Source organism: Dioscorea cayenensis, chromosome 5 (genome assembly GCF_009730915.1).
Source record: "Dioscorea cayenensis subsp. rotundata cultivar TDr96_F1 chromosome 5, TDr96_F1_v2_PseudoChromosome.rev07_lg8_w22 25.fasta, whole genome shotgun sequence".
NCBI classification, from domain to species: domain Eukaryota; kingdom Viridiplantae; phylum Streptophyta; class Magnoliopsida; order Dioscoreales; family Dioscoreaceae; genus Dioscorea; species Dioscorea cayenensis.
This window is the reverse complement of record NC_052475.1, coordinates 8,093,148-8,115,555: the sequence shown is the minus strand read 5'-3', so window position 1 is coordinate 8,115,555 and position 22,408 is coordinate 8,093,148. Positions and strand designations below refer to the sequence as shown.

At 33.4% G+C, this 22,408-nt stretch overlaps 2 protein-coding genes across 3 annotated transcripts; one reads left to right on the top strand and one right to left on the bottom strand.

The window, feature by feature from the left end:
- Window positions 1-16,848: 16,848 nt before the first annotated feature.
- On the bottom strand, window positions 16,849-18,036 carry LOC120259946 (protein MAIN-LIKE 1-like). The gene is made up of 4 exons (XM_039267402.1): window positions 18,028-18,036; window positions 17,364-17,929; window positions 17,053-17,146; window positions 16,849-16,968 (listed from the first exon to the last, which is right to left on the bottom strand). Exons 1-4 carry the CDS (start codon window positions 18,034-18,036, stop codon window positions 16,849-16,851), a joined length of 789 nt encoding a protein of 262 aa, XP_039123336.1.
- Window positions 18,037-19,775: 1,739 nt separating this feature from the next.
- LOC120260621 (two-on-two hemoglobin-3-like) lies at window positions 19,776-21,868 on the top strand. 2 transcript variants are annotated; one of them, XM_039268145.1, is made up of 4 exons: window positions 19,776-20,008; window positions 20,140-20,219; window positions 21,227-21,371; window positions 21,455-21,868. In XM_039268145.1, exons 1-4 carry the CDS (start codon window positions 19,869-19,871, stop codon window positions 21,555-21,557), a joined length of 468 nt encoding a protein of 155 aa, XP_039124079.1. In that variant the 5' UTR covers window positions 19,776-19,868; the 3' UTR covers window positions 21,558-21,868. The 2 variants fall into 2 exon arrangements, with proteins under 2 accessions (XP_039124079.1, XP_039124078.1); XM_039268144.1 differs by having other exon boundaries at window positions 19,781-20,008; window positions 20,089-20,219.
- The last annotated feature ends 540 nt before the right edge of the window (window positions 21,869-22,408 follow it).

The window sequence follows — 22,408 nt, the reverse complement described above, 5'->3', positions numbered from 1 at the left end:
CCTCTTTGAATTGTTTGAAATCCCTGAATTTCATGCCTATCTTGAAGTGATGGTTTCTCATGTCAGTTTCCTCATTAAACTCTGAATATTTTGGCATTGCAGGTTTAACTCCTTCTGAATCAGTTAATGAGCATGATTGTAGATCATCAGAGCTTGCATAGTCAGATAGATTTGCATAGTCAAATCCCATTTCAGGTTGTTGTCCATGCAGCGATTACTTATAGTCGTAGACGTGCATTTATTCCCAATACATCATCATCACGAGCTTTCATAAAGGTATAATCCGAATTATCAATCTCAACTTCTTCATGCAACCTTTTTGCACGTTAGTTGCTCTCCCTCATCAACATCTCCTCTAAAGTCTTCTTCTTGAGTATCTTGATCATCTTCATCACGCGAATAGGTGCACCACCAACATCACTTGCATCACACCAGTCTGCACTAGGAATCCCCCCTTTATCTACTACATCTATGCGGACATGATGATTTTTTATGCAATCCACAGACATGGCCATTGTAAGAGCATCCAAGTCTGTTACAATTTCCTTAAAACTTTCATTACCAGTACTTGTATCCAACCACCATATGCTATAATTTTCCACATCTATTTTTAACTGTTTGGCCATGCTCAGGATTTCAATCTTTGATATTTGATTTGCACACACAAAGTCTACATACCCTGCCATCCTCTTTATACCGTTGACCATGCAATACATCTGAATTGTAAATAATTTTGATTGTAGTACTGAATTGAATCCAACAAATAAGAACTTAGGTTCTTGACCTCTACCTAATAAAAGGGTGAGTTCCAACCTACATACTAAAGTCCAACATACTAAAGCACAATGTTATTTATTTATTTATTTTTATAAACTATATAGCAGTAACTACATTCAGGAGACCTAACATCATATCACAACACAATTAAAATCCAACCAACCTTTCAAACATAAAACTCATTATAAAAGAAAAATCAGAAACCCTAATTTCATATTCTTGAACAAGAGTACAAAACTACATATAAAAGAAAAATCAAAAATCCATATTCTTCAATAAGAACAGAAAACTCATTATAAAATTAAAATCTAAAACGTTCAAGGTATATGGAAGGGTTAAACACAATTAACTAATGGCAGTGCAAATTTAAATTAAACAACAACACATACACAATTAAATCAGAAAGCCTAATTTCATATTCTTCAATAAGAGTAGAAAACTCCTTATAAGAGAAAAATCAGAAATCCATATTCTTCAATAAGAACAAAAAACTCATTATAAAATTAAAATCTAAAACCTTCAAGGTATATGGAAGGGTAAACACAATTAAGTAATGGCAGTGCAAATTTAAATTAAACAACAACACATACACAATTAAATCAGAAACCCTAATTTCATATTCTTCAATAAGAGTAAAAAACTACTTATAAGAGAAAAATCAAAAATCCATAATCTTCAATAAGACCAAAAAACTCATTATAAAATTAAAATCTGAAACCTTCAAGGTATATGGAAGGGTAAACACAATTAACTAATGGCAGTGCAAATTTAATTAAACAACATATACACAATTAAAATAGAAACCCTAATTTCATATTCTTGAACAAGAGTACAAAACTATATATAAAAGAAAAATCAGAAATCCATATTCTTCAATAAGAATAGAAAACTCGTTATAAAATTAAAATCTGAAACCTTGAAGGTATATGGAAGGGAAAACACAATTAACCTATGGCAGTGCAAATTTAAATTAAACAACAACACATACACAATTAAAATAGAAACACTAATTTCATATTCTTCAATAAGAGTAGAAAACTGCTTATAAGAGAAAAATCAGGAATCCATATTCTTCAATAAGAACAAAAAAACTCATTATAAAATTAAAATCTGAAACCTTCATGGTATATGGAAGGGTAAACACAATTAACTAATGGCAGTGCAAATTTAAATTAAACAACAACACATACACAATTATAATAGAAACCCTAATTTCATATTCTTGAACAAGAGTACAAAACTATATATAAAAGAAAAATCAGAAATCCATATTCTTCAATAAGAATAGAAAACTCATTAAAAAATTAAAATCTGAAACCTTGAAGGTATATGGAAGGGAAAACACAATTAACCTATGGCAATGCAAATTTAAATTAAACAACAATACATACACAATTAAATCAGAAATCCTAATTTTATATGCTTGAATAAGAGTAGAAAACTTCTTATAAAAGAAAAATCAGAAATCCCTGCAAACAAAAAATTTAAGGTGTTCTCACATAAGAACTTAGGTTTGTGTTCTCCAAGTCAAAGTGCAATGCTCTCTGTACCAAAGGTATGAAGTTACTGGACTAGGCCAGACCTCAAAACCAGTGGCAAGTCGAACCAGTGACTTTATATGAACTATAAACCCTCGTTCAAAAATATCATTTAGCAAACAATGAATAAATTAATGTAACATAAAAAGATAAAATGAGCAGTGAAGCATAACATACCAAAATTAAAATGCAAGGACACATACACAATTAAAATAAATTCACCATCCATATTCTTCTGCAAGAACATAAAACTCATTATAAAATTAAAATCTGAAACCTTCAAGGTATATGGAAGAGAAAACACAATTAACCTATAACAGTGCAAATTTAAATTAAACAACAACACATACACAATTAAAATAGAAACCCTAATTTCATATGCTTGAATAAGAGTAGAAAACTTCTTATAAAAGAAAAATTAGAAATCCCTACAAACATAAAATTCAATAACACAATTGTATACAAGATAAATGAATAGAACCACATAACATACCAAAATTAAAATACAAGATCACATTCACAATTAAATAAAATCCACAATCCATATTCTCCAATAAGAACAAAAAACTCATTATAAAAGCATTTCTATCATATCATTATGCACAAGATAAAGGTTAGTACATGGATATTTGTTGTGGCATCTTTACAACCTGGAAATATGATTATGTGCTTAAAATGAATTAGAATTGAGTACTAAATGCACATTCTGATAATAACTAATCCATGATAATAGATAATGCATGCCATCTGGAGTCGCATTTTAGTCCATTCTAAGAAGTAGGAACAATAATTTAGTTTGCGTTGAAACAATTATCATTTGACTATAAAATTGTACAATTTAACTTAGATGGATATAATAAGCTAGTAACCACTTCACATGGACATCAACTATTGTACATATCCATCTAAGTGCCTTTAACTACAACCATCCTAAATTCCCAAGTCACAACCCTTAAAAGCCACATCATATTCCTACACACTCTTTCTTTCCAATCAAATGAATTCTAATAATTTCTTCAGCCTAGGACACACAAGTTCTTGTCAACTAACACAGGTCAACCGTATAAACCATGAAATATAACAATAAAAAATAAATAAAATAAAATAAAACAACAAAAACCCAAACAAAGAATAATTGGCAAGAAAAAATCAACAAGAGACCAAAAGGACTCAGCAGCTTCAAACCAATAGTGCCCCACAATTCAAAAGGAAACATGCAATGTAGTAACACCAAAAGAAACCATCACTCATAGAAACCAAAAAAAAATTGAACTTCTTGCTCTAAGAATATACTTGCATATTTAATATTATATTATTAATAATAAATATCATTTTTTTATAGAAACAAACAAGTTTTGGAAATTATTATTATTTAGAAATAAAACACTCCTAAATTCAAATCAAACACAAATGTAAAATAACAAAGTTTAAATCATCAAACTCAAGATGGTAGAAACCTTGAAAGTATACGGTTTCCATATTAAAAATAAATCAATAAATAAAAACACTCTTACAATATTCGGGTGCTTCTCCTCGAGGAAGCCGAACCTCCCAATCAATCGACATCCCTTACAAGTCATCATTGCACTTCCTTACCTGCCAAGAAAATATAAACAAACCCTTCACTTGTTGCTCGTGTGTCACGGAGTTAAGAGAATAGGATGTTACCGGTTGCAAGTATGGGAGAAGAAGAGATGGGAGAAGACCGATGAGTAAAACTCACGGAAAATTTTTTCCCGAAGAGGGTGATAGTAGGCCTAGCTCACGATGTTGCCCCGAGTTCACGAGGCGCCCCTAGTATGAGAGAAGAACACAAGATGGGAGAAGAATCTAAGGGTTATAGAAGGGAGAAGAAGAGATCTGAGAACGTTTCAAAGATGAAATGATGGGAGAACGCAAGATGGAAGAAGAGATCTGAGAATCTAAGGGTTTCAAAGATGAAACGATGGGAGAAGAAAAGACATGACGTCTACTGAATTGGGGATTCAATGAGTTAGGGTTAGGGTTAGGGTTATCTTCACTTAGATGATGTGGCAAAATTACCTTACGTGGACAAATGGCTGATGTGGCATCCTGGTGACGTGGTCTCATCAGGTTGACTGTGTTTTTTCCGGTAGACACGTCAGCTTGATGAATGTGGTTACTCGCGGGTCACCTGCCGGAGAAATGAAATCAAATTTTAGTAACCATTTTGATCCAAATTGAAACTTCGTAACCTTAAAGAAACAAGTCCAAACCTTAGTAACCTATCAAAAATTTAATCCAAAAATTAGCTTATCCTGATATTGGAGTGAGGTCATTCCATCCTATACGAAGGAGGCTAATTCAGCAATTCAGTGTTAGGATTGTGTCTTTGCACTCCTAATCCCAGGCTAGATCGTTCTAACTCTTTTGTTGACTTTAATTAGATTTTTTGTTGATTACTTGCATGCTAATAACTATTTTTCCCAACATAAGTTCCACAATAAATGAGATATCCGCTTTATACAAGTTAAAAATCTTAAGCTTCTAATAAGACTTTTTTTTAATAAAGTTGGATCTATACTTTCTTGCCCATCCAACTTAGATAGTTTTGTTCCATATTCCATAGGAATACTAACACACTTGCTCTCTAACATATTAAACTTCTTAAGCAACTCTTATTGCCATCCTTTAGTTGTTTCATTTCAATACCCAAGTAATTGGATGCCACCATATTTGTCATTTCAAATTCTTGAGCCATCGAGCAATTGTAATTTTCATACATCTTTAGGTTATTTCCAGTGAAGATAAGATCATTCACATAGGTGCAAGCAAATATCAAACCATCATCATCCTTTTTAACATAAAGATTATACCCATATAGGCAACTAATGAAACCATTCTCTAGGTAGTATATGTCAATCCGACTATTCCATGTTCTTGGTGCTTATTTTATCCCATACGAAGCCTTCTTTAGTTTTAGTACTTTGTCTTCTTTACCTTTAATTACATACCCCAATGGTTGCTTAGCATAAACTTCCTTTTCAAGAAAGCCATTGAGGAAGGCTGACTTCATATCCAATTGATAAATCCTTCAATAATTTTTGGCAACAACAGAAAACAAGAAACGAATTATTTCCAAGTGGGTAATAGGAACAAATACCTTTTCCATAGTCAATGCTTTTTATTTTTTTTTCTTATGCACTTTAATAACAAGCCTTGCCTTGTATCTTTCTACTTCACAATTGACATTCTTCTTAATTTTACACACCAATTTGACTCCAATGCCCTAATCATCACTTCGAAGGGAAACAAGTTCCTTAGTGTTATTTTCTCAATGGCTTGAATTTCATCCATAGCTTGGATCCACTTCTCTTCTTTACTAGCTTTCGCAAAATTTAAAGGTTTAACATTTGTAAATAAGCATATTAAGTTAGTGCTATCATAAATTCCATCAAGATTACAATATCCCCAAGGTCCAATGCTTTCTGGTGAAGATGAAGATGATGATAATGATGATGATGATGCTTGAGTAGCTGGAGTTGGTAAAGTTGGTGAAGTACAGACATCTCTTTTTACTTAAATTCCATCAAGATTGCAATATCCTTACAATATCCCTAAGGTTCGATGCTTTCTCATGATGGTGTAGATGATGATGATGCTTGAGTAGATAAAGTTGGTAAAGTTAGTGAAGCATAGTCATCCTATTTTGAGGTGTGGCATCCTTCAAGCTTCTTATTGGACTACATTTTGAAAGATAAATTGCACATGTAACTACTTCCACCCACATATCTTTAGGCATCTTCTTGCTTTTCAACATGGTTGTCAACATTTTGAAGATTATTCAATTCTTTCTCTTAAAATTGCCAAAGGATGTTGAATTTCATGCAATTCATAGAATGGTTAAAATCATTAGAAGTAAATTCTTTTCTCATATCAATTATCAGTGCTTCAATTTTAAAACTACTCTTTTTCTCTACCAAGGCTATAAAATTTTAAATGCATCAAAAGCTTCAGACTTGATTGTCAAAAAATACACCCATGTCTAATAAATATAAATAGTTGAATGACAAAACATAAAGGGCCTATTTGATCACTGTGAGATTTTAAAAAGGACGCTGTAGGGCAACTTTTTGTTATTACTTTGTCTGATTTACAAATAGAGTAGGGACATAATACAAATGACTGATTGGGTCTAACACAACTTTCTAATTTTGTACAACCAAAACTATGGGTAACAAAAGATTCTATTGAGGTGCAAGACAACTTAAAGACAAAATTGCCACTACTTAAAAATTAAAAATGACACTAATATTATATCAAAAAGGGATTAGGTTTCACCAAGTAGAAATAAACTTCATTCCCTTCTTCAACTCGAAATCAAAGGTGGCTATCACCAAAGCAAACTACGCCAATGTTGAACTCCGATTGTTGTCTCACTAGCTACACACACACACACACACACACACACACACACACACAGCTGGTTACTCCAAGATCCTCAAATTATAAGGCCTCTTTTTGGTCACCTTCAAACTTAGATTGATGTAACTAGGTTATTTATTCGTTTTAGATAAAGATAAGAATTTTTGGATTATTTTGAAGTTCTTTATTCTACGCGGTAAATTGTGATCTAGCATGACCTATTTATTTATGTACTAGATATATTTGTTTGTTTATTTTTCTAGATTAAGATTTTAACAGGAATTTGTTGGTTGTGCATTAAAAAAAAAATTAAATTGTGTTGCATTGTGATCTAGTAAGTTGATTTTTAGCTGATTGGTATAGTTGTTGGTTCTCTTATTTATGTGTGGAATTTGATTAAATTTCACTTTAGTTTTGAATTGTTTGGAAGGTTGTTAACCAATACTGTCAGCTTTAATGAAAAGATAGGATAAAACTTGATTATTGTTAAGAATGCTACAACAATATGGAAAATATGGATGACATGTCAAAAGCACATAATTAAGAATGCTACATCAATGTTAAGACATGTAGGTAACATTTGGCACAAAGATGGGAAAGTATGGTTAGGGCAAGATAGGATAAAACTTGATTATTGTTGTTAATTTTAAATGTGCTTAATGGACTATGAATACTACAAAATAAAAAACTTGCCGAATGTTAATAAAAACACATAATTAAGAATGGTACAACAATGTTAAGACATGTAGGTAACATTTTGGCACAAAGATGGAAAAGTATGGTTAGGGCAAGATAGGATAAAACTTGATTATTGTTGTTAATTTTAAATGTGCTTAATGGACTATGAATACTACAAAATAAAAAGTTTGCCGAATGTTGATAATAACCTTAGAGTATTATATCCTTCTCTAAATTCTTTTATGTTTGTGAAAAGGTGAGAAATTTTAATAAAATATTGCCTTGTGAACATATTTATTACAAAATAGGCATAGAATAATAAGAAGATATTATAGTAATTTTGCAATTTTTTAGTTTTTGTTCTTACGCAAAATCAAATACTAAACAGTACAAAAATTTTGTAATGTCCAATGAACATCAAACATAGAACAACACAAGCTTGTACTGTACTTCAATCATTTGTATTATACTGTACACTATATTGCTTGTATTGTTCTCATGAGTGAATTAATCAAACCAACCCAAAATATTATTACACTTGAATAAACAAGGCTTACTCTTAAAGATCTTGTTCATTACTAGTAGACCAGGTAACAAAAATATTCTCAACTAACTTTTAAAATTAGAATAATAAATTTATTTAAATATTTCAGCTTAAGTTTTAATCGATTTATTTCATCTTTCAACTAATTTTTAAAAATTTATAATTTTAAAATTAGTCCATTTCTTTTTTTAAGATTAATCTACAACTCTATTTTAATTATAGATATAAAATTTAAATGTTTATATACATATGTACTCTTTTTATCTTTGTTATTTAAGGTTTTTTTTTTCAACCAAAAAAATGCATAATACACATACACATCAATGGCTGGACTTATAAATGAACAAAGAATCAAGTAGAACATAATTTATTATTCGCTCATTGGATGATTTTCAATAAATTAAATATAATCAAAACAACATTCCAAAACATATTAACTATAAATATTTTGGGAATAAGGTTTCACTAGAATACATAAACTCAAAAAGAAAATAAGAATGCCTTTTGTTTAGTCGTTACTCATCCATGTGGCCTTCATAACTCTAGTTTGGTGGTTCATTTCGGTACCTTCATGGGGAGTTTTTCTGTCACAATCGATGTAGTTCAGCCATGGAATAGTGACTAGATAAAAACTCTTCTTTGAGGAAAGAGAAGATCTAAGAAATAAAGAAGATCGAATGTGAAGATCTAAGAAATAAAAAAAAATCAAAAGGAGAAATTCAAGAAACCAAGAAGAAAGAATGTTTTTAAAGGTGAAATTCCGGCATACGAATAGATGTTGGTCTCTTGAGTAAAAGAAAATGGAAAATTAGCTATATGTGTCAAGAGATCTTCTCAAGCCGTGAATTATTTTTTTGGTATAATTCCTAAACACTCCTCCTACTTTGTTAAATTTATGCTTTTAATCCTTCTACTTTAAATTGTAATTTTCTAGTTCCTCTACTATTTTCATTGAGTAATATCAGTCCCCCTAAACCCTAAAATCTAATCCTAAACTTTCAAAAACCAGGACTATATGGCTCAATTAAAAAAATAAAGGGATTAAAATGTTATAATTTAAAATAAAGGGGCTGAAATGCCACTCTCATCATTGGGCTTAGTCGAGGGCCGCCTAGCCCAGAACATTTAGACTTTGGCCCAGCCTAAGCCCAAATCCGACGAGCCTCATGAATAGATTGGGTCGAGCAAATTTTTAAATATAGAAACCCATGGCCCAAACTTATGGGCTTGGATTTTTGGATCAATTATTGGATCCAGACTAGGATCGACTCGTTGGATTCGACTCGAATCAACCCGTTGTTATTTTCTTTTTTGATTTTACTTAATTAATCTTTGTGATGATTTAAAAAAAATAAAATATAAATATCAATAATAATTTTATTAATTGATTAGTATTATTACATTTTTCACTTGAGAAAAATATTTACATCACTAAAATATGAGTAAATCCCAACTAGGTTGCCACCTACTCATTCTATCATTGTATATTCTTTGTGATATTTGTTTTAAATTTTTATTATTAATATTTAATAATAAATCCAATGGGTCAACTTATGGGCCAACCATTGGATCAATCCAAAAAAAGTCCAAAAGGGTCGGTCATCATTTAAAAATGATATCTATATCTAATCCAAGGTTTACTTGGCTCGGGCTTGGGCTGATCCATCAAACATTAACTATGGATTGAGTTTGGATCTGGCTTAGGCTGGCCTTGGGGCAGTCCGTGGGGCTTGAGCCAAATGATAAGAGTGACTAAAAGGATAAATTTGAAAAGGTAGAGTGGTCATTCAGGAAAGTACTTTTTTTATTTGACTACTTTTTTAAGGTGTGACAATTGAAATGATTGTGGGCCCAAAATTAAAATTCAAACCTTTTAAAGTGTTTGTTTTTTAGGGCCCATTTGGTGAAGACAGATAGAATACGAAAACTGCATAAAAATAGAAAAGAATATGGACATGATATGAAATGAATTATATGTAAATAAATAGAATTACCCTTTATAATATATACATATTTATTTAAAATTGATTTTTTACTCTCCTTATGGTTTGCTTATTTAATATATTTATTATAGTTTCTACTAAATTATTAAAAATATATAACTTCTAATAATAGAAGAAAAAAACAACTTAAAAATTCAGTACATGTAGCAAAAATAAATATATTTGAGATTATTCATATCAAAAATCAATTAGATCATAAAAACCTGGAGAAACTAAAAAGATAGAATATAATCAAAGAAAGAGATTCAAGTATTTGATGAAGAAACCTTCAAGCTGATTTTCAAAGCGAGAAACTTTACTTATAATAGTGAAATTGATGTCTTATCTAGTTGTTGACAAGCTTCTTGTCCCAAGCCTTGGGTTCGACAAAGGGATACAATGAAACCCTAGATTAGGGAAAAAATCAAGTAAAAAGGTAAAAAAGTAAATTTTTTTATCCAACCTTACTTATGCCTATTTTGACTCCTCCATAAAATTAGTTATCATGTAGTTAGTAAGATAAAGTGGGTCAATAGTATAAGGCTATTATATTCCATTGGCTCATCAAGTAAAAGATAATAATGGATATTATATCCACCAAAATGCCCTTAGAGTAGGGCGTAAATCAAAACTAACACCGTTGATAGGAACAAGGTTTGAAAAGTAAATTCCAAGTGGAATGAGAGGTGGGGGAATAATGAAACAATAATATATTGATTAAAAAAATAAATTTGAATGATCTATAATTTCAGCCTTTGTTATTGTCACTACTTTCTATATTATGTCCGATTAAAAACGAGATGCTCCCTCTTGTTATTACTTCACAAAAAGCAAACATAGCAAACAAACTTACGGATCAAGGCCATTCCCCCAGTGGACAAGATAAAATAAGCAACCAAGATAGCCATGAGTTTTTGAAAATTTCAAACTTCATAAACAACAAAGCAAGAGGTGATAATAATTATTGATCCTTTTATAATAAAAACAAAATATTATCAATGGATTTTTGATCTAGTGATATTGGCCTTATTGTAAAAGGCGCAAATGTGAGAACTTTATTGCTCTAGTTCAAAACCTGTTTAATATACATAACGGATCTACAATTACAGATGTGAGCTTGCAATTCAAACTCCGTGTTACATAATGAAAGCACATATGCAGATGTTCAAGTCTCTGCTATGCATTAGTGTGCTTGTCACATTTTTTATGAAATTTTTTTTTATTTTGTTTTTATTTTTTTATTTTTTTGCTTGCATATCCCTATGAAAATTATAATTACTTGCATGCCCCATCAATTTTATTTATATACCATTTAAATCATTATTATTATAATTTATGAATATACTCCAAATCCCCTAGTTGAAAAATAAATTTAAAATTGCGTTCTTTGAATAAAAACATTTGTACTCTGTTCGATAAACTATACCATCATATGCAAATTAGTTCTTCCATTCGAATCCTAATAATTTTTATATAATATGCCTATTTTCCAGCTAACTTGTCATCAACAAAGCCACTGCAAAAACCTTTTTATTTAAAAACATAAAAAAACAAAAAACTTTACACACACTGGTGATTGGTGATATGTTCGATTTTTTTTAAATATTACAAAAAAAATATTTACTAAATTACGCATGTTTGTGATTATTTACCAAAATACGCAGGTTGGTGGAAAACGGTAAAACTTTCCCTGTTTTCAGCTTTTTTTTATTTTTTTTATTTTAAAATATAGAAAACGGGAGAGTTTCTCCCGTTTTCATTTCTCTTAATTAAAAAATTATGAAAACCGGAGAAACTCTCCCGTTTTCAAAAATTTTTAAATTTTTTTAATAAATACAAATGAAAAGCGGGAGAGTAACTCCCGTTTTTCCCTTTTTATTTTTAAAAAACTCATGTAGTAGTTGTTCGGTTTTTAAAAAGTATTCTTTTTTTATATAATTAATTTTTAATTAAAAAAATAATTGTTTATATATATATATAAACCTTTTATTTAAAAAAAACTATGAATCTTGAAAAATATTAGAAATAAAACGGTCAAAGTTGCACCAGTAATTAATTAATACAAAATAGGATGGTTAAATCTACAACGGTAAGTAATAGTACAAAGTAGGACGGTCAAACCTATACCGTTAGTAATTAGCACAAAGTAGGACTGTCAAACCTGCACCGGTTAATAATTACCACAAAGTAGAGATGATAAAAAGTGCACCGCCGAGTACTTAGCACAAAGTAGGTCGGTTAAACCTGCACCGGTCAGTAATTGGTATAAAGTAATTTGGTCAAACTTATATCGGTAATTAATTAGGACAAAGTAGGACGATCAAACCTAGCTCGTCGATGAGTAGCACAAAGTACGTCGGTCAAACTCGCACCGGGTCGAGAATTAGTTCAAAAGTAAGTTGGTCAAACCTACACCGATCGATGAATTAGCACAAAAGTATGACGATCAAACTTGCACCTATCGTGAATTATTACAAAGTATGTCGGTCGAACCTCATGATCGGTCGATGAATTAACACAAAGTAAGACGGTCGAAATCTGCACGGTCGATGACTTTAGCACAAAGTAGGGTCGGTCGAAACACCCGCATCGAGTCGATAATTAGTACAAAGTAGGTCACTCAAACCTCCACTAGTCAGTAATTAGTATAAAATAGATCGGTTAAAGATGCACCGGCCAGTGATTACCATAAAGTACGCCGGTTAAACCAGACCACTTAGTGATTAGCACAAAGTACGCCGGTCAAACCTGCACCACTTAGTGATTGGGACAAAGCAGGACAGTCAAACCTGCACCAGTTAGCACAAAGTACGTCTGTCAAACCTGCACCACTCAGTGATTACGACAAAGTAGGATAGTCAAACCTGCACTAGTCAGCACAAAGTACGCCAGTCAAACCTGCACCGCTCAGTGATTAAGACAAAGTATGACAGTCAAACCTGCACCAGTTAGTACTTAGCACAAAATAGGTTGCTCAAACCTGCACCAATCAGTAATTAGGACGGTCAAACCTGCAATGTTCATAAATGAAATTTTCAAAATTCGAGCACTTTATATAAATCAACATTAGTAGCCCATTTTCACTCTTGCACACTATTTACTCACTCACTCACCCATACTTCTTCTTCTTGTCTACAACAATGGCAGAGACTTCACTTGTATTAGTTTACTACAAAGGTTCACTCATTGCTAGTGAAGACACAATTATATTTTCGTCGGAGGATCAATCATATTTTTATGTCGAAGATGACATCTCTTAAAAAATTTAAAGAGATCCATTGAAGAAAGCATTGAGACTGCTGACAACCAAGGAGTTTCATGTATCAAATACCGGCTCCCAATTTCTTCAGGATCTGGTAAGATTTGCTATCGGTCATTCAAATTGCGTAATGACCGAGATGTTCGGATGATGTTCGACTGCCACAAAAGAAATCCAGATATTAGCATTATTGAATTGTACGTGGAGTTCAGCACTGCAACTTTCGAGGGGGCTCCTTCCCAACAACAAACCGCCCCAGATGACAAAGTTCAACGCAATTTGAGACGGGAGAGGATTTCATCACCATGCCAAGTTAAAAAACCTGAACAGCTCTCTACGAAGTGGAGGGCACAAGATGATCCACCACCCAATAATTATTTTTACTAATTCACAAAATCTACAAAGGCGGAACAAGTTCTTTTTCAATTTGTCGGTTTCATGAGTATCATGAGAACCGACTCAAGATCGACGACCCAGATGGAGACGATGAGGACGACGATGGTGACAGCTTTGGGGAATACACTGAAGCAAGTGTTGATGACATTTAGTTAGAAGAATGCAATGTTGAAAACGTTCCAATGACCGGCCATAATTTCATGATGGCACCAATGGAGCCTCCAGCACATATGCGCACCCTTGATTTGGAAGCAATGTCCACACAAGAATTTCCGGAGTACCCTTTATTGTATGCCGACACATTAAGTGGAGCAACGACAAATGGGGATCTTCATGTAGGCATGAGGTTTCGAAGCAAAGATGATGCTGTAACCGCAATTAAGCATTACTGCTTACTTAAATCTGTCGAATACAAAGTTATTGAATCTGATTCGACTCGATACTCCAATAAATGTAAGTCATATGGCGATGGGTGCAATTGGAGGCTTCGCGATCCCATGACAGCGGAGACGACTTTGGGAAATTACAAAGTATCTTGGGCCTCACATGTGTTCATCAGCAATGATCTCGCAGGATCATTCGAAGCTAGATTCAAACATGATTTGTCGTCAAATACAAGCACTAGTCCAACAGTAGCCAAGCATCAATGTATCGGTTTTAATAGCGGAGATCAAGAATCGATACGGATACACACTAACATATAGGAAAGTATGGACAGCTAAGCAAAAAGCGGTTGAAACAGCATTTGGCAATTGGGAGGAGTCCTGCAACGAATTACCAAGATGGCTATCAGCATTGTAACAGTTTGTTCCTAAGACAATTGTTGATCTTGAGACCCAGCCAGCATACGATGGACCTTACCTGGTACGTGATGCTCGAATCTTTCATAGAGTTTTCTAGAGCTTCCCCGCCTGCGTGGAGGCTTTCAAATATTGCAAACCGGTCGTCCAGATAGATGGCACCCATATTTATGGCAAATACAAAGGCACTTTGTTGTTGGCAATCGCACAAGACGGTAATAAAAATATCCTGCCGATTGGTTTTGCCATCGTGGAAGGAGAAACGTTGGGTGCATGGACTTTCTTCTTGCGCAACTTACGTTCGAGTGTAACACCACAACAAGGAATATGCTTTATATCTGATCACCATGAATCTATCAAATAATCTTTTAGATCACTTGGCCGTAAGAGTGTTCCTCGTGTGTACCATGTTTACTGCATTAGATATATCTCGGCCAATTTCATGCGTCATTTCAGAAACAAAGAAATGCAACGGATAGTTGTCAATATTGGCAAGTTACAAAATTAACTTTGTTTTTAATCTAACTCTTACATTGTTGTTAATTATTAAAGTTATCTTAACTTTTTAAGTTCACTGTTGCAGGTTATTCTAAAACCATTTAAGATTTTAACTACTTGTATGGTTTCTTTCATGGGACAACGATGCGAGGCGACAAGATGGTTGGATAACATACCGTGGGAGAAGTGGGCTCAAGCGTTTAATAAAGAAGAGAGAAGGTATGGTCACATGACAACCAACCTCGCAGAATGTGTTAATTCGCTTAGCAAGGGAACAAGAAACCTTCCTATAACAGCTATGGTTAAATCAACGTACTTCGACTTGCGGAGTTGTTTGTGAGGAAAGGTGTGCAGGCGCAAGCTCAGATCGCATCAGGCCTTATCTTCTCAGAATCACTAATGAAGGCAATCCAAGAAAATCAACAAGCAGCATCCAGCATTTACGTTCGTCAATTCGACCATGAAGAGAAGTCATTCATGGAAGATGAGATGTCACCCCCGCAATGTAGGAGACAAGCTAGCACTATTCATATCAACCTAAGATCACATTGGTGCGACTGTGGTGCTTTTCAGACGCTACATTTTCCATGTCGACATGTCCTTGCAGCATGCTCGGATATTCATCTACATTGGGAGGAGTATGTTGACAACGTGTATAGGTTTCAAACAATTTTTAATGTATATCGTAAAGAGTTTGAGCCAGATCAAATGAGAGATATTGGAACCCTTATAATGGTCCACGTCTACGTCCTAATATTACGATGAGAAGACCGATGAAAGGAAGACCAAAATCTACAAGGATTCATAACAAGATGGATATTAGGGAAGGTGTTCAGTGAAAACGTTGTGGTTTATGTCGCAACGAAGGACATAGTCGCCGAAATTGTCCCAACATTGCTGGTTCAAGTAGTTGGTCGTAATATACTCTAAATGTCTTTTTCGTTGTAATGTTTTAATGATGTAAGCCTTCTATATAATTATAACATGCAATGACTTATCAATAAAGCCTTTTGTTAAAGCATATGAAGAAAAAACAAATGCAAAGAAAAAGTAAATTTAAAAAAATACACAACATAGAACACCAAGCAAAATAATACTACAGATAGTTTTGCGCAGATAATAAAGAAAAAAACAACAACTAATACAATAGTCTACTCTACCATCTACGCTGCCACCTCTCAGTAAAACATTGAGGTGGGTGGATATCTCTGTCGGGCAGTCCTCGTGGCCTAGGTCTTCATGCTTGCTCGGCTGGCGGGTCATCATCAGATGATTCATCCGAATCGTGTATTGCTGAGGCTGGAGTGTTCAGGTTCGCAGCAAAGTACAAAGGGTTTGGGGGTAATTCGATCTTTGTTGCGAAAATGAAGTTGAATGACTAGATTGTCTGCGTTCTATAGGTGGATGATGAGGTTGATACTCAAATAAATTCCGCACAAAGTTCATCCCGAAATCAACCGAGTATCTGCTGAGCTCAACTGGAGGAAATCCATGGAGATGAGATGATCGAGTAACGTTGATATCATCTGATGAGTGAAATGACTGGTACCCTTCGTGATGTGGGTGCCGAGGAATATTTGCCTCGTCGTGTTCGGCCCGAGAACTATGCCGATGACGTCTTCATACAGGAGGACTCGGTCATGGCACATCTACAACTACTATTGGAAACGGTCTGAGGGGAGCTGGAAGAGTGTTCCCTCTCATACGAGGATCCAATAGGTCCTGATCTGTTGATAAAAAATAGTATGGTATTAGTATTATACTAGTCATAATATTCCACCGACATTGCGTTATTCCCGGCAGGAACATGGAGGCTGAGGCAACGTGACACTCAATCTCTCCAATATAAAATCCATCTTCCGTGCATCAATGCCCAATCTGTGTCAATTCTGCCACGAAGATCATGATCATGGGTCGGTCCAATGCAAACTGGATTGAGAGGAACACTTTGGGCGAAGCCAAATTGTCTTGTCACTCGATTTGTTTGGTGTCATTCAACAACTTCGAAGCAAATCAATGATGTAAACGCAGTCCATAAAGGTCTATCTGCGAAAATGTCTTGTGGCACTTGTGCGATTATCTCGTTCGAATCATAAGGCCGCCATATAAACTATTCAAAATTATTTACCAAATAATCAATGATTATTAATACCTAAAATGTGTATGAATTATCAGTTTTTTTTAACAACATTACCTGTTGCATCTCCAACCGATCTAGTAGTTGCCTATATATCTTGAAATTGTGCTTGTTGCTATGGCCATCATCATCCACTTCAATATGTGTCCGCCTGAAAAATGAGAATGAATTATAATTTCAATGTATTATATTTAAGTGGAAAATAAATCATCAATTTAATTTGCTCTCACCTACGAGCCAGAGGAAAGGATACGATAGCACGGGTTCGAGGAGATATACTTGAAACTCGCACTCATGCCCATGATTGAAGTAATATCATAGATCCACTGATATTTTTCATATCCTTGTTGGATGTACGGCATAAAGACCTGTACAGGGTTGCTAGACATGCTGAACCCCAACTGTATCTTCCTACTTCTGTAAAATCCCTCAAAAGTGGTAACCACTTCAGATGAACCCTGTTCTGAGACATATCTGGCATGAGGACACAACCGATAAGCCTTAGGAAATAGGCATGTGCATAACATTCTATCTGTCGTTGACCTGCATCGTATGACAGCATGCCAAATGTTTCCTCAAGCCACGTTAGAGTTATACTCTGACCTTTCCTTTGCTCCGCCGGTGGGACCACTCCGAGCAACTCTGCACAGACAACACTTCCTAAGCCGGAAGTCTGCCCAATTACTTCGTGGTCGTTAATGGGTAAGCCAAGTAATAGTGCCACAACTTCCAACGTGATTGTTGTCTCACCGCATGTAAGGTGGAATGTGTGTGTTTCAGTCTGCCATCTCTCCACTAATGCACTCACAAGAGCGGCATCAATTCGGAAATTAAGAATTTGAGCCGCATGATAGAACCCGGCTTCTCTTAAAAGGCCTATGATTTGTGGAGGCTCTACAATAGACACATGTCTACACCTAAGAACCCGATCAGGCTGTAGAAAGTTATAAATTAATCAATTTCAAATTAAATGGAAAAATAAAATAGGTTGACTTGAAAAAATATAAGACACGAAAAATCATAAATCCGAACATATGCCATCGAAAAATTAAATATGATTGAAGAGTAAACCATAAACATTGGTGTGCTAATAATATACTAGGTTATCTAAATAAACATGCTTCAACCATAATATAACAATTATTAATACAATAAAAAATTAACCTAATAATATACTAGGTTATTTAAAAATAATGACTTAATACAATTATTAATAAAAATAGCCTAATAATATATTAGGTTATCTAAATAAACATGCTTCAAGGTTAATATAATAATTATTAATACAATAATTAATTATGACATAATAAAAATTATTTATAAAAACCTAATGACATAATACAATTATTAATAATAAACAAAATTACCTAAAAAAATGTAGTGGGTTATCTAATTAAACATGATTGGGGTGCTAATAAGATAATTATTAATACGATTAATAATTACAACATAATATAATTATTAATATAAAATAATGACTTAATACAATTATTGATAAAAAATAACCGAATAATATACTAAGTTATCTAAATAAACATTCTTCGAGGTTAATATTACAATTATTAATACAATAATTAATTATGACAAAATAAAATTATTCATTAAACCTAATGACATAATACGATTATTAATAATAAAAAAATTACCCTAAAAATATAGTGGGTTATCTAATTAAACATGATTGGGGTGCTAATAAGATAATTATTAATATGATTAATAATTATGATATAATACAATCATTAATATAAAATAATGACTTAATACAATTATTAATAAAAAATAACCAAATAATATACTAGGTTATCTAAGTAAACATGCTTCGAGGTTAACAATTATTAATACAATAATTAATTATGACATAATACAATTATTAAAAAAAAATTATCCTAAAAATATAGTGTGCTATATAATTAAACATGCTTCGGCCGCTAATAAGATAATTATTAATACGATTAATAATTATGACATAAAAAATTATTATGTGAAACTAATGTCTTAATATAATTATTAATAATTAATTAATTTCAACGTTATCTAAGTATACAAAAAATATTACCTTTTCCGACAAAATGGATGAAATGTGATCACTCTGTAATTTTAAGAACGGCATTGAAAATTATCAACAGAAATCCCGTACACGTGTAAGTAGAAAACACCAGCACAATTAGAACTTGAAATAAGATTAAAATAGGAAAAAATGAGAATGGAGGGGGAGATAGTATGAAGTGGGAAGTGGGTATTATATAAGAAAAAAATAATAATAAAATAATTCAACAGATAAATTTACATCCGTTATTAAAGTGGCTATTACTCAGTGTTGTTTTTTGCTTTTTTTAATAAAAAGCATTGGTGAAGAAGCCAAAGAGTGAAGAATATTTTTAAAAAAAGTTAACGAAAGAACCAAAGGAGAGCATTATCTGCTTGAGGCTTTTTTAAAATAAAAGAAAGTACTCCCGTTTTCATTTTATTTATTAAAAAAAATTAAAAAATTTTGAAAACGGAAGAGTTCCTCCCGTTTTCATAATTTTTTAATTAAAAAAATGAAAACGGGAGAAACTCTCCCATTTTTTATATTTTAAAATAAAAAAAAACTCAAAACTGGGAAAGTTTTACTTATTTTCCGCCAACCTATTTATTTTGATAAATAATCCCAAATATACATAATTTAGTATTTTTTTAATATAAAAAGCCGATATGTTCCCCCACAGCACCTCATTAATTAGCCAAGTTTGTAATATTCCACCCAAATATGCTCCGCACCGCGTCTTATCCACGCGACTGCGCATTTTCGATATAAATAACCCAGAGACTTAAAAATGGCAAAAAAAAGATAAATTCGAATCTCGTCTTCGCGGCCGCCGCAGCAGCGCTCGATGCAATCTTTGCAGGAGAAGGCGTCGGAATGGAGTGGCGTTGCACCCGGCGACGCCTTCGCCATCGACGACACCAACCTCTTCGAAACCCTTGGTGGTATCCAGCCTTTCATCGATCTCTCCACCAACTTCTACAACCGGTTCGTTCTCTTCTCATCTCGCCTTTTTCTTCTTCTCGTGTTGATTTGGTGTTGAGTTTTGGGGGTCTTTGGTGTTCTAGAGTTTATGAGGATGAGGAGGAGTGGTTTAGATCCATCTTTGCTAATTCCAGGAAGGAAGACGCGATTCAGAACCAGTATGAGTTCTTCGTGCAGAGGATGGGTGGACCGCCGCTCTATTCGCAGAGGAAAGGTACGTGCTGGTTTTGTTTTGCGATTTCAATTTAGTATTTTGTTAATTGCTACCTTTTATTCATTTTTCCACTGTTTTGATTAGGTTTTGTTGTGGTGTTTATTGACTTGGTAGTACCACGATTTGGTTTTGTTCTTTGATGCTTGCTTTCTTTGATTGTTTATATATATTTGCTTGAAAGTCTGAATTTTGCATTGATAAATGATAATTATGTTTGAATTTGATAGGTATTTATGCTTAACTTGTAGATTTCACTATAATTTTGCATTTATAGGATCATAAACATTCTATTTTAGGTTTCATATTTTCCAATATGAAGCTGTGCCAGATGTTAACACTTCACATGCCACTACCTGAAAATGAAAATTTAGAACATAAGCTGGTATCAAAATATTTTTTTTGTAACAAAAGAAAATGTGAAGTTGTGCCAGATGTTAACTTAAGAGGGTTTTTTTTTGGGCTTCTTTCCTATTCTCCCTATTGGAAAAAGAGAAGTGGGACTTCTCTTTTTGTTATTGCTTTTAATCAAGTTGGTTGCCCTGAGATATTAATAGTAGGTGCTTTCACTATAAAATCCCTCCTTATGTGTGAAAGTGAGACTCTATCTAGATAAAATTGAAGGAAGATGGCGTAATGTATTGGAACTTCATGATTATAGAGGACATAAGCTTTTATTACATGCATACTTTTGACAACAATTCCAACTGATTCTTTACACCGTTGGATACTTATCAGTGCAAGGCACACAGCGTGCTTTCTTCTGAACCAGAGTTTAGGATTTGCATGTGAGAGTGAGACTCCAATAAAATTTAAAGAAGATGACAGATTTTATTGGAGTCTGGCAAGTATGTAGGGCATAGGCTTTATTAGATTCATTAAATACCTTTTTGAACCCGTTCTTAGGTTGTTTGATCCTTATATGCAACAAACAAGTTTTAACAATAGCACGAAATGGGATGACTTGAATTAATGTTTTTCGCTTCTTCTATTTTTGCTTCCTTTTGCAGGCCATCCGGCATTGATTGCTCGTCATCGGCCATTTCCTGTCACACATGAAGCAGCAGAGAGGTGGTTACACCACATGCACCAAGCATTAGATAGCACCCAGAATATTGGCCCTGAATCAAAAACCAAGATGATGAACTTCTTCAGGTACATTCTTATTCTTTGCCCTACAAAGTATTGACTGTTGTATAGATTTTGATATTGACTTTTACCATATTTCCCTTCTCTAGGCACACTGCATTCTTTCTCGTAGCTGGAAATGAGATGACCAAGCAAGCACAACCTCCCTGTAAACATGCGGCAAGTAAATCAGCTGCAGTTTCAGATGATTGATTATTGAAATTTGGAATTTATAATTAAAGTTCATATTCATGATTTAGAGATACAGAGTTAACTGCTGCTTCTATTGTATACATTCAATGGATAAAGAAAAAATATAGTAACATGCATATGTGTAAGTTGCAGCAGAATTGTGCTTTCGTAACACACTCAGCAGCTGCAATAACTGTATTTTGCATGTCCCAGCCGCAATAACTGTATTTTGCATGTCCCTATTCTACTTAACGGTATGAATTTTTTCCTTCACTTTTTGATACAACAAACATCTGATTGAATTATGTCTGAAGCATTTGGTTTTATATCAAGTGTGTTGTTGATTCATCGATATGAACTATGGTGGTTTTTTTCTTTATGAGCTTGCAAAGTATTTATCGATCAACATGTGTTCTGTTGTGGAATAAACTGCTCACTCTCAATTTGGGATTTTGAATAGCTGTTCTTGTGCAACAAGATTGTAGCAATTAGCTGGAACATCTTAGTTTATACTCTGTATTTTGTACTATCATCGGTCACTGCAACTTAACTACATTGCTTGCTGATAATTTGGGCTATTTGCGGTCTGGAAAACAGTTCATCAGATTAAGGATTCAGCTGCGTCATATTTGTCAGATAATTTTTTTTTTTTAATCCTAATGTATTTCCCTCCTCAAACCTGGGTTGGTTTTTGTTTGTAATACATTTGATGCTTCTTCTCTAGTTTTATTATGATGCCAAATAGCATCATAGCGTACCTTATATTTCGTTTGGGGGTATGAAATGTAGTTAGTCTGTCTTAGTATCTCAAAGGAATCTCAGAAGTAATCATTGTCAAGTTATGTGGAGAAGCAATTATGTAACAATTGTAA